The sequence below is a fragment of the Elephas maximus genome, chromosome 11 (genome assembly GCF_024166365.1).
Source record: "Elephas maximus indicus isolate mEleMax1 chromosome 11, mEleMax1 primary haplotype, whole genome shotgun sequence".
Taxonomy (NCBI): Eukaryota; Metazoa; Chordata; class Mammalia; order Proboscidea; family Elephantidae; genus Elephas; species Elephas maximus.
Window position 1 is genome coordinate 101,894,068 of NC_064829.1, and position 16,364 is coordinate 101,910,431.

At 47.6% G+C, this 16,364-nt stretch overlaps 1 protein-coding gene across 7 annotated transcripts in view; it reads left to right on the plus strand.

The window, feature by feature from the left end:
• The first annotated feature begins 779 nt into the window (after positions 1-779).
• The window catches only part of ZC3H4 (zinc finger CCCH-type containing 4), a 47,266-nt gene continuing 31,681 nt past the window's right edge, over positions 780-16,364 (plus strand). The window contains exons 1-3 of one of the 7 annotated variants that reach the window (XM_049900660.1): positions 3,479-3,510; positions 3,594-3,641; positions 4,973-5,095. In XM_049900660.1, coding sequence (XP_049756617.1) covers positions 5,082-5,095 — 14 coding nt within the window. In that variant the 5' untranslated portion in view covers positions 3,479-3,510; positions 3,594-3,641; positions 4,973-5,081. The other 6 variants (XM_049900654.1, XM_049900653.1, XM_049900655.1 and 3 more) reach the window with 6 other exon arrangements.

Here is a 16,364-nt window from a genome sequence, read left to right on the forward strand (position 1 = left end):
GCATTGACTAAAAAAAAAAAAAAAAAAAAACCTTGCTCCAGGGAGCAGTGGGATGCAGACCTCAAATTCTCATAAAAAGACCAGACTTGATGATCTGAGACTAGGAGGACCCCGGAGGTCATGGTCCCTCGGACCTTCTGTTAGCCCAAGACGGGAACCTTTCCCAAAGCCAACACTTCAGACAGGGACTGGGCTGGACTATAAGAAATGATACTGGTGAGGAGTGAGCTTCTTAGCTCAGGTAGACACATAAGAGTATAATAGTGGACAGCTCCTGTCTGGAGGGGAGATGAGAAGGCAGAGGGTGATAGAAGCTGGCTGAATAGACAGGGAAATACAGGGTGGACAGAAGGAGTGTGCTGTCTCATTAGGGAGAAACAATTGCGTACATACAGCAAGTCTTGAGCCAATTATTTAAACATGAGCTTCAGCCTCTGCATCTATAAAATGGGAACAGCAGCAACTCTTAGGATCATTGTGAGGATCAAACGACTTTATGATTGTACACTCTTTAACTATACAGTCCAGTGCTTCGCCGTTGGCTATTTATTGAAAGCTTTCCACGAGGCACGCCCCATGTTCTCAAACTCGCCCAAATCAGGATCAATCCCCGCCCCTTTGGTGCTGCCCCCACGATGACGTCAGCTCCGGGCGGGTTGGATTCCACCCCTTTCTCCGAAACCTCCGCTTCCTGATGGCAGGCTTCTAGCTCCAGCTTTTGGTTATTTTTTGTGTTCATAGGCCGATCACCTTTCCGTTTTTCCACCTAAAGCGTTCAGCTCTCCTGCCTGCCCTGAAGCTGGCACTTTTCGGTTTTTCCCATTTGCCCTCGGGCGAATTCCTTAAAGTCGTCTACTCTCTTAGGTAATCGCCTCATCAGTTGCGCCACGTTCGGCTCATTTGGATTTATGCCTGTTATTCTCACTCGGGATCTTTTGGCTATTTCCAGCTCCTACCACTTGCCTTCCCAAACTCCCCCTTCGGCTATTTCCGGACCTCCGCAGGTTCGCCTTGCTCCCTATTCCAGATTCACTTCGGCTATTTCTGGCTATCGTGGACTTCGCGTTCCTCCACCCATCGCCCCCCCATCAACTTCGGCTCTTTCCGTCTCCTTTCGTCTTTACCGTCTTCGGCTCTTTCCGGTTTCCATCTCCCTCCTCCCTTATCTCCCGCTCAGCTCCCTTCGGCTTTTTCCGTCTCTCCCTCCCGGTTACTCTTTACGCCTCTGCCCGTCTCCTCCACGTGACGAGGCCTCCGCCTCCACCGCCCAGTTCCCCCTCCCACCTCGCCCTTCCTCCCGCCTCAGCCTCTCGGCTCTTCTGGGCCGAACCGCCATTTTGTGTGAATTCCTGACTGCGGCGGGGGCCGGGCAGCCGGGGCACCTGGGGCGGGCAGACAGACAGACTGACAGTCGGCCCGTCTCCGCGGCCCATTCCTTCTCTCTCCATAATCCTTTTTTTCCCCCCTCGCTCGCTTTTCTCACCCTCCCTTTCCCCTCGCTTGCTCCATCGCGCGCGGCTCGCGCTAATTACACCCAACCACCCACCAGTGTCCGAGTCCCCCGGGTCTCCCACTCCCGGGCCCGTAGGGGTGTGTGTGGGGCTCTCGCCCCGATGAGGGCCCCATGCCCGTGAGCGAGTGACCGCAGGGGAGGGCTGCGGAGAAACCAGGCGGCGAGCGGCCCGCCGAGGCATAGGCCGCGCGGCCTACGCGGAGGTCGGCTCAGAGGTGATTCCGAAAGCTAAAAAATATATATCCATTCCCATCAGGAGCCCTCAGAGCTGAAGTGTACCCCTCCCGCCACGCCCAAGCAGTCCTTTTTCGTGCATTAACCCCCCCCAAAAGGAACTATGGAGGCCGCGCCCGGGACCCCCCCGCCGCCGCCATCAGAGTCGCCGTCGCCGCCATCGCCGCCGCCGCCATCAACGCCTTCGCCTCCTCCGTGTTCCCCCGACGCCCGCCCGGCCACCCCGCACCTCCTCCACCACCGCCTCCCGCTCCCTGACGACAGGTCAGGCCCCCGGCCGGGCCGGGGCAGCGTCCCCGGGGGGAGGAAGAGGAGGAGGAGGAGGAAGGGGGGCAGCCGCCATGTTGGGCCGGGCCGCGGAGGAGGAGGAGGAGGAGGAGGAGGAAGGGCGGGGTCGGTGGGTGTCTCTCGCTAGCTTGCTCGCTCGCTCTTTCTCGCTTGCTTTCTCTCCCGGCCTCATGCGTTTCCCCCCCCTCGCGGCGCTCGCCCGCTCTCCCTCGCTCTCGCTCTGTCTTTTTTGGGCGCCATGCTGAGGGGAAGGTGAGGAGGCGCCCCCCGGACCCCCCGCGCCCGCCCTGGGGAGGGGGCGCCCGGGGGGGCCTGCGGAGGCCCATGGGGGTCCTGGCTACCCCTAGCCCCGAGCTGGCAGCCACGGGCCCGCCCGTCCGTCTTCTGGCTTCGGGGAAGGGGATGGGGGAGGGGCTCCCGGACCCTTTTTGGGGGGATGTCGAGCAGCAGCCCCTTAGGGGTTTGGAGTTGGGGGTCTCCCAGTCCCCGGCAGTATCCTTTCTCTTGGGGGAGGTGTGCCCTGCCCTACTTGGAGATGTACCCAAGCTTTCTTAGGCAGAAAGTGGGGGTTCGCTCAGTCTTTTTCACCCTAATGGGGGACCCTTTGGGTTGGGGGGGTTCTTTTTTGCCCTTCTGGTTTTTTTTTTTTTTTTTTTTTGGCGGGAGGTGTTTCCTAACTATTCCCTAAGGGGCAAAATTGGGGTGGAATTGCCCAGTCCTTTTAATGGAAGTCCCAGCCTCCTTTTTTTTGGGAGGGGGAGATCCTGCCCCATGTTTTTCTTTATGGGGAGAGGTCCCTTTGCTTTTCGTAGGTAGGTGACATCGGGGAGGGTCCCCAGCCTCTTTTGGGAGGGCGAGGTTTGGTTTTCCAGCCTTCGAAGGGAAGGAAAGTTGGTCTCTACCTTCCTCTTGGTGTCCCCCCTTTCGGGGTAAAATGGGGTGCCATTCTTTCCGGGGAAGAAAATTAGGTTTTCTTGTGCACTGGCGGGGGTGAAAGAGAGTGCCTCTTCCCCTTTTATTGATGTGCGAAATGGGCTCCCTACATGCCTTTCCCTGGCAGGCGATAATGGGGCCAGCCCGGCGCGTTTTAGAGCGAGTTTGGGGCCCCGTTTCCCCTGCTCCAGCAAAGGAGTCTCGGGGTGCAGGGTTTGTTCGGCTTTTCCTTGCGAGGCAGGAAGGAAAGGAGTCTGGAGCAGGTTTGGTGATGGAAGGAGGGTTTCAACCGGCAGGAAGGCGAGTCTTGGGGGGGCGGGGGAGAGAATACTCTGGACAGATGGCTGCCCCGTCGCAGCCTGGGCCGGGCAGTAGCTGAAAACCCTCCCCTAGACAGGGGTCCCAACCAAGGCCTCCCAGCCAGGCTCCAGGGCACCTTCTCCCCACTCCCACCTCCCTTTCTCCCTTTCTCCTTCACAGACCATATTTTGCCTTTTAAAAGAAATGCCACCCACATTCAGAGACACAAGTGCAGCAGTTTGGTGAGCTTTTACAAAAAAAAAATTTTTTTTTTTTGTTTTGTTCTGTTTTGTTCTAATTAAATGTATCGTCTTGGGAATCGCAGCCCATCGCAGCCTGACTCCAGTTCAAGGAAATAAACAGATTAGCAAAGGTCTGTACGCTAAGCCCATGTTGGCTTCCTGGCCCCCTCTCCAGGGGCAGGTGCATTACCCAAAGGTGCTTACATGATTTATTCGACCTCTAAGGAGTTCTCTTATGTCAGAAGTGTATGTCTTACAATGGGTTGGGATGGTAAGTAGTCTCTTTTATTGAGTAATTCAATTATCTCCCTCTTTTTGTCCCTTTCCTGCCTGCCTTCGTCTTAGCCTTTAGACCAGAGTGATGCTTGAGAAAGTGAATTTATATGTTGAAATCAGGATTCTAACCCTGTTGAGCCCTTTTAGACTTGCACATCCTTTCAGTGTTTAATTTTTAATTTGATGTACACAGTTTTCTCCCCCCCCCAAAAAGTGCAATACTGTAACATGACAAAAACCTATGAAAAAAGCCCCCTTATGCTTTCAGACCGTTGGCATCTCTCCGTTTTGATCCATTGCTTTGTCTCCAGCCTTCATCTTTGAAGAGAAGTCCATTTGCAGGAGACAAGGTTACCAATTTTGGTTTATGATAAACTTGCATCCGAGTTAATGTTCTCCCCCTTGCACCACCCTTCCCCCCAAGAAAAGATTGGTTCAAGTAGATCCAATTTCCTCATTTTTCTCCACTGTCTCTTACGGTGATGGACGTTTAAATTGAGCAAGTCATTTGTAAAGTACTGTTTAAGCACAAAATCTGTAAACTGTGTCAAGTCTCAGTATCTTTCCCTGCCTGTCTCCACTGCTCCTTTGTTCGAAAGCACATGCCTGACCGTGAAAAGTTGATGTGAATGTGTTACACGCCCAGTCAATGGTGGAGAGGACACTTCCTCCAGCCCCCAGTCCACCCCTACACGTAACAAGGAAAAAACAGCAACAGAAATGACTTGCAGAACCAAACACTGTACTTGTGATGTGTTTTACAAGCATAAGTTTCTCCATTCAAAGCGAAAACATGTTGAAGTTCCATTTTCCCTCTTGCCCACTTTTGGTTACCAGCATACTTTGTTGAACTTTTTACCACACAGCCCTGTTCCCCATCCAGAAGTAAGATTCTGTTTCCTTTCCATTCTTAAAAGAAACAAAGTTCATTCTCACATAGATCAGGAAACATCTAAACTGCAGTTGACGCCCTTGTTTTGTTCTTCCTCTTAATATGTTCACAACTTAACTGCCAGGCAACAGTGGTCTTAAGTTTGGAACATCAGTGATGGGGGCAAGAAGTGTCCACCCAGCACAGTATTCTGCAAAAAGTGTCTGAAGCACAAACAACACATGAACCAGTGTGCAGGGGCAGCGGAAAGCATTTATTTGAAGTTTCCCTTCCTTTTTGAAATTCCCTCTCCAGGAGCCAAGAGCTGAAACTGGATGCTAACAGGTCAACCTTCCAAGTGTCAAAAGCTACGAAGTTATAGAAGGATGCTTAAAATTTACTTTTCCAGTGAAATGTGAAGGAAATGAGATTTCTTTCGTAAGTGCCACTTCTAGCGTTAAGTTGTAGAATTTAAAAATATTTCCCCCAACATTTTAAAACTCTCAGGCTTAGCAACACAAGGGTTTATTGTTTTCTGTTCTCAAAGGAATCTCATCCTTTGAGTCTAAGAAGCCCCAGTAATTAATGCCAAACTGTATTTTAGTCATCTTTGTTTTTGATATGTCACAGTACTGCTTTTTTTTTTTCCCCAAACTGATGTACCAGTATTAGTTAAAATTGAAATTAATGGATGTTGCAAAAAAGGAAAAGGGTGTCATTCAGAATCCCTGGTTTAACAGCAAATCCTAATACACTTGTAAACTTTTAAATTTGTATTTTCTCTGGGTGAAAGGTTTGGTCTGAAATCAAATCCAAAAAATCTCACAGTAGCAACCACATCAGTTGTGACTATTCTGGTCATCACAACCTTTTATTTTTAATTCCCCCCACCCCTAATTTGCTCTTCAGAACAGGGAAAATGATTCCCGAAAAAGGCTTTCTAATTCAGTCTGTCCTGTCTCTCAGATAGGGCTTCCATTGCACTGAAGGCTTAAAATTTGACTCTTTAGTAGAAGTTGAGATTTTTTTTTAATTTATAAAAAAAAAAAAACCTCTTAGCTAAGAAAGCCATTACTGTGGCTTTTCCTCAGCCAGGAAGCCTGATCCCAAGGGGAAACTTTTGCACCTGTAGAAATGGAGGCTTTCCCAGCTGTTTACTTCGTTAAAGATGAACAATTGATTCTGAATTTGTATGTTTCCATATGTCGATGTAGACAGTCCCATATGGGTCCGGGTTAGTAATTTATTAGTTAATAACGCCTCCATCTCTGCTCCTTGCTCTTAAGGTAGGTCTCTAATCGTACCTTAACGCGTTCACTTATGTTATGTTCTTTCGGTTGTCAAGTCCTTAGGAACACTTTGCCATATAGACCGGATCCAATTACAGTAAATACCTCTATGGCTAAAATTGCTAATGAAACAGTTCCCAAGGCATTGTGGATGGGTAGTTCTAGGTCAAACCATTTTCCGGAGAACCGGATTTTGGATCTAGGTTTTGGTTAATGCTGTAGCAACTGCGTGTGACCCACGTTAGGAGGCTGAATGACAGAGCAAAATAGTTCAGAGTAAGTAGTAAGTGAAAAAGCTGAGTTTCAAGGTGCTCACCTGTACCTTGGCAACAAAACTACTGGTAATGTAAGAGAAAGGATGGTTCTGGAGGTTTCTGGCAGTTATTTAATTATCTGGTTTGAGGACCTATAGGAGTGGTCTCCTGTCAGACGAAATGGCTTGAGACCAGTTTCATAGTTAACATCTAGTAGGAATGAGGTGAGGCAGTCTGTTAAGTTGATCTGGGTGGCATATAAAGTCAATTTGGATGTTAAATTAAAATAAGATTTCTAGGGGATGGATTTGGCTTTCCAAATTTATTGGCCTAGTCTCTGCTGCAGATCTCTCGTTTGTGGTAGTTAGCATAGATGTGGTCTTGAAGATATTGATAGTTGGCTGAGGTTTTCTGAATTGATATAGAAATGACATGAGGTTAGGAGGGCAGTTTTTAAATAGATCTCTGGCACATCACCCGTGGGGTGACTTAATTCAGTTGATGACAGAAATGAAGTCATGCGGCGTCTTGGTTGGTGTGGACTTAGTTGTATCTTGTTATGGGAATAATTTTTTAGCAGAACACAGGATATTTGCCCAGAGCAGTTTGCTCCTCCTGGCTAAAATTGTTCTGCATAGAGGCTTGTTCTTGTGCCTATTTTTTGTTATTTTGCATCCATGCGAATTAGTGACTCAGCTCCCTATTTGTAAGGCAAGTGGCGACATCTCCTATTTGGACATCGGAGGTGGTAACAGGATATGAAGGACGGTGCGTGGGCTGTGGAGTCAGATAAGACTGTGTTCAGACTCGGCCCCTCCCCGGCAGTGTGCAGTGGGCACTGCGGATAAGGCCCACTTGTCAGGGTCACCGCGGTCAGACGGGTACGTGCCGAACACCCACACAATGCCTGGCGTTCAGTGGATCTTGTTTTTTGTATCTTCCTCGTTTCCCTATCAGAAAAATTCTAAATAGAACTTTTTTAACAGCCTGGTGTATAAACAAAAAGTAAGAAAAACATGTATGGTTTTTGAAGGAAGTCAGCTTTTAGGGTTCTGGTGAGTTAATTGCCAGGAGCTGATTGGGGTTGAAACTGAGTGGATACCATCTTGCCCCATGTCTTTGTTTGTTCAGTGTCCCTGTTATAGGTGTCAAAACAGTCATACTGTCTTGAGTTCATGCTGGCTGTACCTGCCTGCGCTCACCCTTTGCAGTTAGAATCTGAGTCGGTGATACACCCTTCTTAGGCTTCCTGAGAACTGGGAGACAAGGGTTCTAGGACCTCGTGCCCCTGCCAAGCAGTCATGGCACCTTAGGGGAGTCCTTTGCTCTCTTCCTGGTGGTGCAGTGGTTAAACGTTCGGCTGCTAACTGAAAGGCTGGAAGTTTGAACTTACCAGCTGCTAGGTAGGAGAAAAACATGGCAGTCTGCTTCCGTAATGATTACAGCCTAGGAAACTGTATGGGGCAGTTTCACTCTGTCCTATAGGGTCGCTGGGAGTCAGAATTGACTAGCTGGCAGTGGGTTTGGTGGGGTTTTTTTTTTTGTGCTCTCCAAAGTCTCAGAGAAATGAGCAAGATCTGCCCTAGCTCCGAGATTCTACCCACTTTTGTAATTTGGCTGAGTCAGTTAAGGCGTTATTTATTCAGCAGGCAGGCTTGTCTCATGCTTTGCTGGGAGCAGAAAAATTCAGAATGTTCAAGGAACCCTTCTCCTTTGAGCACTTTATTGAGAGTTGGCAAAGGTTGGTACTGCCTTAACCAGGCCTCATGTTTCCTTCCCTGTGTCTGACCTACCTTCTGGAGCTCCTGGCCATGATAAGAGGTTGCTGCTGCTGCTGCAGCTTACTGATACCCCAAAATTAAACCCACTGCCCTCAAGGCGATTCCAACTCACAGCAACCCTATAGGAGAGTGGAACTGCTGCCCCGCAGGGTTTCTAAGGGTGTAATCTTTACGGCAGCAGACTGCCACATCTTTCTCCCGTGGAGCGGCTGGTAGGTTTGAACCGCTGGCCTTTTGGTCGGCAGCTGAGTGCTTAACTACTGTGCCACCAGGGCTCCTCAGCTAACTGATACCCAGTTGTAAAGTAGATGCCTTAAAATTAATTGTAAGGTTAGGCTGAGTGGCTAGATGACAGGCAGACCCATTGGGAGAGTGAGCACTTGGTTCCCTTGCCCCCAGTTGTCTGTCTCCGGTGGTCCTAGAAACAAACACCAGAGCCATAAAGCTTAATACAGCATAGATGTGGCCCTGTTCCCTCCTCCACACCAGCCTTTGCCCTCTTGTGATTGAGAGAGGGTGGGGAGTGGTAGATGGGGTATAGACATGGGATTCAGGCAGACTGGACGTGACTCCTAAATTCTTCTAATCCTGAGTCAGTTTCCTTGTTTTCCCGAAGGTGTGACTGTGGCTCTTGTGTAATGTTGGCGTGAGGTTCAAAGATTACTTGCCAGGGGCTGCTCTGAATGCTTCACGTGCATAAACTCCTTTAACCCTCACCCCAGCCCTACACTGAGAAACTGAAGCAGGCAGGTGAAGGCACTGGTCCAAGGTCGCAGCGCCAGTGGCTGGTGGAATCAGAGTCGGAACCTGGCTATCTGTACCCAGACCCATTAACGCTGTCCCTGGTCTGGTAAGACAGTGTTCAAACTACAGGTTGCAGCCATTCGCAGGATATGAAGTTCATTTATTGAGTCCTCTCCCTCGTTTAAAATCAGAAATGGAAGAGGCTGGAGAAAGCAGAGTGAGGTAAAGGTTGAATGTGGCTTTGCACAACTTTTGTGTGGTAGAAATGTAAAGGAGGCGATGTGGGTCAAAGTCAAAAAAGTTTGAAAGCCACTGCATCTAGTACCATAATAACCAGTGGACTTGGTGACCCCATGTGTGTGTCAGAGTAGAAGCGTGCTCGGTAGGGCTTTCAGTGGCTGATTTTTTAGAGGTAGATCACCAGGCCTTTCTTCCAGGTGCCTCTGGGTAGACTTGAACCTCAACCCTTTTGTTTATAGCCGAGCCTGTTAACCATTTGCACCACCCAGAGACACCACATCTAGTACAGGGGTCAGCATACTGTCGCCCTTGGGCCAAATCCAGCTCACCCTGTCTGCTTTTGTTAACAAAGTTTTATTGGAACCTGGCCACTGCTCATTGTATCTATTGCCTGTGGCTGCTTTTGCAGTAAAAAACAAAAAAAAAATTTGCAGTACAAGAGTAGAATTGAGCAGGTAGGACAAAGACCATACGGCCTGCAAAGCCTACGCTGTTTATTTATTGGCTGTTCATGGAAACAATTGCTGGCCCCTGTGCTAGTGTGGTGTGTGCAGCGGCTGGTGGCGGTGGTGGAGGGGAGTGAGTGAGAATGCAGGCGTTAGCTTTAAAGTTGGCCCCAGAGGGGGTGTGCCACCCTGGTCAGTACCCCGAGTGGCTCCATCATCCCTGCAGTTCAGTTTCTTCTGGTGAATGTAGAGGCCCATACCTGGCTTTTTAATTAAAAAAAAAAAAAATTTTAACATTTATTTTTCCAAATAAAATGGGTTTGTTTTGTGGAGTCATTTTACTTAATTAGGTCATACGGTGTTCCTTGTATTGCCACTAATAAACGAGCTTACGTTTTCATGGGTGTGTTTAATTCTGAGCCAGTTTCTAGTACGGGAATACTGTACCATACCTTGGAACGCCAAGCTGTAGCACGGCTCCTGATAGAATACAACTCTGTAGAAGGACAATCTTTCTGGCAAGCGCCCAAGGATAGTTAATTGCTCAAGTTTTAAAAGGACTCACGTCTTAAGATTATTTCACCACAACCCAAAGGCAGGTCCATATGTTTGACTCCACAGATAAGGCTATAGTGTGGCTGCAGTGTATTCTTAGTGAATGAATCTAGTTCCTAAAGGAAAGCTAGCGTTTTATGTTTTTTAGGATTCCTTTAAACCTGAATGAAGAAGACTTTCATGAATTCTTTCGTAGCACAATTGGATTCATTGCCACTCAGTTACGGCATTGGTTTCAGTAGTATCAAAAACAAAAAAGCAACTTAAATATCCTGAAGTGAAAGGTTACCTGTAATTGTAGTCCACTGGTTTTTCATATTCTAACATTATCTATTCTTCACGCGCATTCTAAATGGTTTATGTACGTAGAGTAAAATCAGTGATAGGATTTACTCTGCATTTTTAAAATTTTTATTGTGGTGAAATGTATAACGAAATTGCCCATTTTGACTATTTTTATGGGTACCATTCTGTGACATTAATTAGGTTTATCATGTTGTGCGATCACCTATCTGTTCCAAAATTCTTTACCACTCTTAATAGAAATTCAGTGCCCCTTAACACTCTGCATTTTGAGTTAACCTTTTAAACGTTAATTTTGAGTGGAGTCTAAGTTATATATGCAGAATTTGGAGTCAATACCACAAGCAGGTGAGCTGAGCAGAAGGCCCTCAAGCCCTACCATTCTTTCCTGTCCCCACCATGGCAACTACTTCCCAGCTTTTCATAGGGTCGGGCTTTTGAACCCCTAAATCAAAGGGATTTTCATTCATTAGAAGTAACTGGAGACTTCTGGAGGCCCAGTGCGGAAGTGGCTCGCAGCTGGCACATCCCTGCCATGGCTGACCCAAGGGAGCTGGGCCCAGCACGAGTGTCACTTGGCTGGATGTCTTTTGCAGGTGGCTTGGATTATTGCCCTTCTCATTTTCCTAGCAGACACCAGGGCTTAAGTTTCCTTAGGGCCCCAGGCCCTGCCACCACACTGGGAACCATAGCAGTGGTGTTACCTGCAGCCTCTCAGCAATGTAGAGGGTGATAGGCTGCCTCTCTGGGGGGGCCCAACCAGTGCAGCTTTCCTGTGCTCCGTAGGTGCGCCATGCACCTAGGGGCTCCTATCAGCCCTTTTCTGGTCTATCAGGAAGCCTTTGAAAAACACTGGGTGACTAAAGACAACACCTCATCAGATATTTAAGTGATCCAGGTGGTTGAAGGGGGCTCCTGGCTAGTTTTCTATCGTCTACGATGATGAAATTGAAAAAAGGTTGTGGGTAGTGGAGCTTGATGCCTTGTTCATTCAGAATGTGTCCTGAGCACCCACCTGTCTGTCCCTGGGGCTGTGCTGGGTTCTTGGACATCCAGGGTAACTGAGAACCTCTTTCTGGCCTGCTCTCAAGGAGGCCACAGTGGACCCGAAGTTGGCAAATAGTTGTATATCCAAAAAACAATCTAGAGTCATTGCCATCAAGTTGATTCTGACTCTGGCAACCCCGTTTGTTACAGAGTAGAACTGCTCCGTAGGGCTTTCTTGGCCGGAATCTTTATAGAAGCAGATCACCAGGCCTTTTTTTTGTAGAGCCACTGAGTGCGTTGGAACCACCAACCATTAGGTTAGTAGTTGAGTGCAAATTGTACCACCCATGGGCCTATAGTTGTATATGTCGTTGTTAGGTGCCGTTGAGTCGGTTCCAATTCACAATGACCACATGTGACAGGGTAGAACTGCCCCATAGGGTTTTCTAGGCTGTAATCTTTGTGGGACCAGATTGCCACATCATTTCTCCTGAAGAGCGGCTGGGGAGGTCTGAACTGCCAACCTTTTGGTTAGCAGCTGAACACTTAACCATTGTGCCATCAGGGCTCCTTGTAGTTACATGCAGATAATTGCAGTTCTTTGTAAGAAATTGTCTTGTGGTGAACGAACAAATAGTCTCAGTATCCCTAGATCCAGGCCTCTTTTATTAGAGGAAAATATTAATACCTTGTTTTTGGCGAATGTAAGTTGACTGGAACCTTAATTGATTCCTCTGGAAAATTATAATTACCAACAAGGAAACATCTTAGGTTGCCGGTTAAATGATTAGACCTTTCTGTTCTGGGCTAATAGAAATCAACTCTACTTGGATGAAAACCAGTGGTTTCCTAGCTGTAAGCCATCCAAAGCATGGTTGGCATGAGACAAAGGGGTTAACAAACTTGTTGCTGAGAAGCGAATTTCTGAGGTTCATCTGCCAGGAGGAACTTGGATCAGAGTGTGTCGGGAGGTCTAAAATGGCAGCGAAAGATTTATCAGGTGTACGCAAGAGATATCTTTAGTTAAGCATATGAGCTGTTTTCCTGAACTAGTGGGAGTGGAAGAGTGCCGCTTAGGCAAAGCAAGTGACAGGGTGGACGCAGCAGTGCGGTTCCTTGGCAGACTGGCTTTTCTTGGTGACCCTAAATTCCAGATTCTGAAGAAATGAGAATGTTTTACCTAAGAGGTTTGTGTCCTCGGACTAACGCCATTATGGATGCTGCGCATTTGGAGATGAAGCATTCCTTCTTTTCTTGGGGGACTTTGGGCTTTTCACCTCATGGGTTTGCATTCCATCTTGGGAGACGTTCTATTTTGTATTTTTCACTAGGATTCCTGTCTGCATGCCTCTTATTCCCTAACTATCCAAATGTCTTCTGTCAAATTTATTAATGCCACAATTCCTTTCGTTCAGATATTGGGAGAATAGTTTTGGCCTTGTGTCTTTGCATTGAGATGATTGTACTTCTTAAGCATTTCTTCTGTGCCAGGTCATTGCTAAGCACTTGATTTGTGTGGTCTTATGGAATTCTCCCCATAGCCTGTTGGGGAGATGCCACCATTGCTTTTGCTTTGCAGTTGAGGAAATGGCACAAAGCACATAAGGGACTTGCCAAGTGTTCCTTACCTCATTAGACTTTTCTTGGAATATTGTTTCATGTAATGTTTTATGTACGTATGTCTTATTTTTCTAACTCAGTTAAAATTTCAGGGTGGGAGTCGTTTTGTCAGTTGATATGTTGAGTAAAATATTCTTCTCCAGATAATTTCTACTTAAGCGTAGGGGCTGAGATCTGGGTCTTGGGGTCAGAAAGTCCTGGACTCAGGTTCCAGTTCTGCTTCTTCCTGTTATTCAATGGAGAAATTTGTTCCCATCTCTGAGCCTCATTTTGCTTGTCTATAAAATGGGAAGGCTAATGAATTACTTCCGCATAGGTTTGTTGTTGTTACTGCTGCCTTTGAGTTGGTTCCAACTCATGGCGACCCTGTGTACAACAGATTAAAATGTCGCCCAGCCCTGTGCCAGTTTCCCGATGATTGGTATGCTTGAGTCTGTTGTTGGAGCTGTTGTGTATTTTGAGTGCCTTTCAACCTAGGCAGCTCATCTTCCAGTGCAAGTAGGACAGTATTCTGTTGTGATCCATAGGGTTTTTTTGGCTAATTAATGGAAATAGATGGCCAAGCCTTTCTCCATAGTCTTAGTCTGGAAGTGCCACTGAATCCTCTCCACTGTGGGTGACCCTGCCGGTATTTGAAATTTCTGGGAAATGATGGTCTCGAGGACCTCAACAGCCTTTCCCCGTGTTGCTGAGGTTGTCCCAAGCACATGGGGCATCTTTTTCTTTTTTAACTTTATCATGGAAAGTTTCTGACATACACAGGAGAGGAGAAAATAGTGTCATGAACTGCGTATAGCCATCATCCAGTTGCAGCAGTTAATGTACGTTCTGCCAGGTTTTGGTTCATCTCACTCCCTCCATCTCCACTGTGTATTTGAAAGCTGCTCCCAGATCTCATTTCATTTTACCCATAAATACTTCAGTCTGGATCTCTTAAGGATGTTTTTTTAACATAGCCACAAAACCATCATCACTCCCACCAAAATGAACAGTTAACTACTTAACATCTCAGATACTCAGTCGGGGTTCAGGTTTCTCCCATCTTCCCCACGTTGACTGTTAACAATAGACAGGTTTGTTTGAATCTGTATCCCAGCACCCTGCAGGCCATCTTGATCCCGTGGAAGTGAGGGGTTCCTTCAGGATGCTGGCGGTTGGATTCCTCTTCTCTCTGTGGTTGGCTTTTGTTTGCTTTTGTTGCCATGGAGATGGTGCAGTCACAGGGGGGGTTATGACCACCCCTGAGAATGCTGAGGGGAAGGGATACACAGAGCCATTTGCTCTTGATTTCTGGTCGATGAACCTAGGTTGTAAGGACACTGAAAAACATATGCAAGACCCAGAGGTTTATTTCAAGAATTTCCTGGCTCTGAAAATCCCTCAGTGAGGTTTCCCCCCATCCCGAGGCTGCTTCACCATAAACCGAGAGAAGGTCATGGGGCCTTCTTCAGGCATGAGCCCTGAGCTGATTTTCTAAAGGAAAGGCTCCGTGCTTTGCTCCTAGTAAACGACCGTCCCACAGGGTCGCATTTGGGGATTCTGGACTTCTGCATCTAGGCTGGTTAAACATTTGAAGAGGCGGAGTCTCGTAATTTTTGTAATTTTGTCCCTACTTAATGGGTCATTCTAAGCCTACCCAAAGGCAATTCGTTGAGAGTTTGGGCAGTTAATGATCATAATCTTGACCTTCACATTAACCTTAGCCGCCTCTTGTCAAGGGCTCTCATGATCTTCAGGTAACAACCACTGCTCCCATGAGTTTCAATCTTTTTGTTGTGTTTTACGTTTTTTTTTTTTTTTTTTTTAAATGAGGTAGATCCATAAACCTGGGCCCCTTTCAACACCCATCCCAGTCTCTTAACTTTCTAGTTTCCACGTGGCCAAACTTCATTTTTCTAAGGGGCCTTTGTCCCATCTTCCCGCAGGCCAGCTTTCCCTGTGCCTTCTGGCACCACCCCATGAGAACTGAAGAAGGGGAAGTATCGGTTTGTCAGTTTTGTTAGCAGGATTTGTTGGGAGAGGGCTGTGCAGGCACGGTAGGGCTGAGTGAGGTAGAAAGGTCTTGGCCAACAGTCAACAGTGCCACCTTAGAGGGGTTGACTGTACCTTCCCCATAGAGAAGATGCTTTCTTTCCATTGAGCACCCAGCCTGGTTAGGGTTCTCCATGTAAGAGGCATGCTGGAGCTGGGTGGTTCTTAAAACTAATAGCTGCTATTTATTGGGCCCTTACTTTGTGCCCTGGTGGTACAATGGTTATGCACTTGGCTGCTGCCTGAAAAGTTGGCAGTTTGAACCCACCCAGCAGCTCCATAGGAGAAAAGGCCTGGTGATCTGCTCCCATAAAGATTATAGCCTAGAAAACCCTATGGGGCAATTCTCTGTCAGGCGGGGTCACTGTGAGTCAGAATTGACTTGGTGGTACCCAACAACAACAACAACTTTGTGCCTGGCCCCCATGTCAAGGGCTTTATCTGTATTGCCTCTTAATCCTCACAACCCGTTGAGGTAGGTACTACTGTTCTCTTATCCTGCAGCTGAGAAAAACAAGACTCAGGTTCGGTACCAAGAGCATGCCCTGCTCTTGCTACAGGGAAGAGGCAGAGCCACTTGGGTTATGTTGGTATGCAAAAAGAGGGAGCAAGAAGCCAGGTGCCCAAATCCGGAGAACAGTGAAAGGTGCTAGCTTTCTTTGGGGACACAGAATTTCTTTACCAAGTACTGATTTGCTAAGCGCATAGTACATGATGAACACCATGCCCTTCTGTGCCTTGTGGAGTTGGCCCAGTAGCCATTTCTTTATAATGAGTGGGCATCCAGATTTATTCCTTGACCCTAGAGAGAGAGAACCTCAGGGCTAGTACTGGCTCTGAAAATGCAACTGGAAAATGTCCTGGAAGCTTAGTTCAGAAGGCACAAGGCAGAACTGCCTCTAGGCAAGGCGTTGGCCTCTGCCCATTTCCTCCTGGGGGCCAGTTCCAAGTCTGATCCAGAAGAGGTGGTTTCCTGGCCCTGATGGCTCAGGCAGGTACCAGGGCCCTGGTGGTGCAGGCCCTGAAATCAAGCAGTCTCTGCGCAGTCTACCCCAGCAGGGTTTTCTCTGCCTGCTTGTCTCAAGAGGGCTTGGCAGGCCTAGATTTAAAAGATTAGCGCAATGGGGCTTCCCCCACTTTTCTTGGGGGATTATGTCACAGTCTATTAAGCGTGCTCCCTCGGTATTTAATCCCACTCTGACACGGATTGTGCTGGCAGTCTGTTAAGTGGCTCCGCGTAGACCTTGTTGCTGTTTTGCAGAGACTGCCGTTGTGCAGTGGTACCGGTGGCCCGCAGGGTTTCTACCCTCCGTCCCAGATGGTTTATTTTTTTTTTCTGTTGAACAGAGTCTATCGGCAATAATAAGACCCCAGTAGACATGCAGGAAGGAGCCCTGGTTGCACAGTGGCTAAGCACTCAGTTGCTAACTGAAAGGTTAGAGGTTTGAACCCACTAG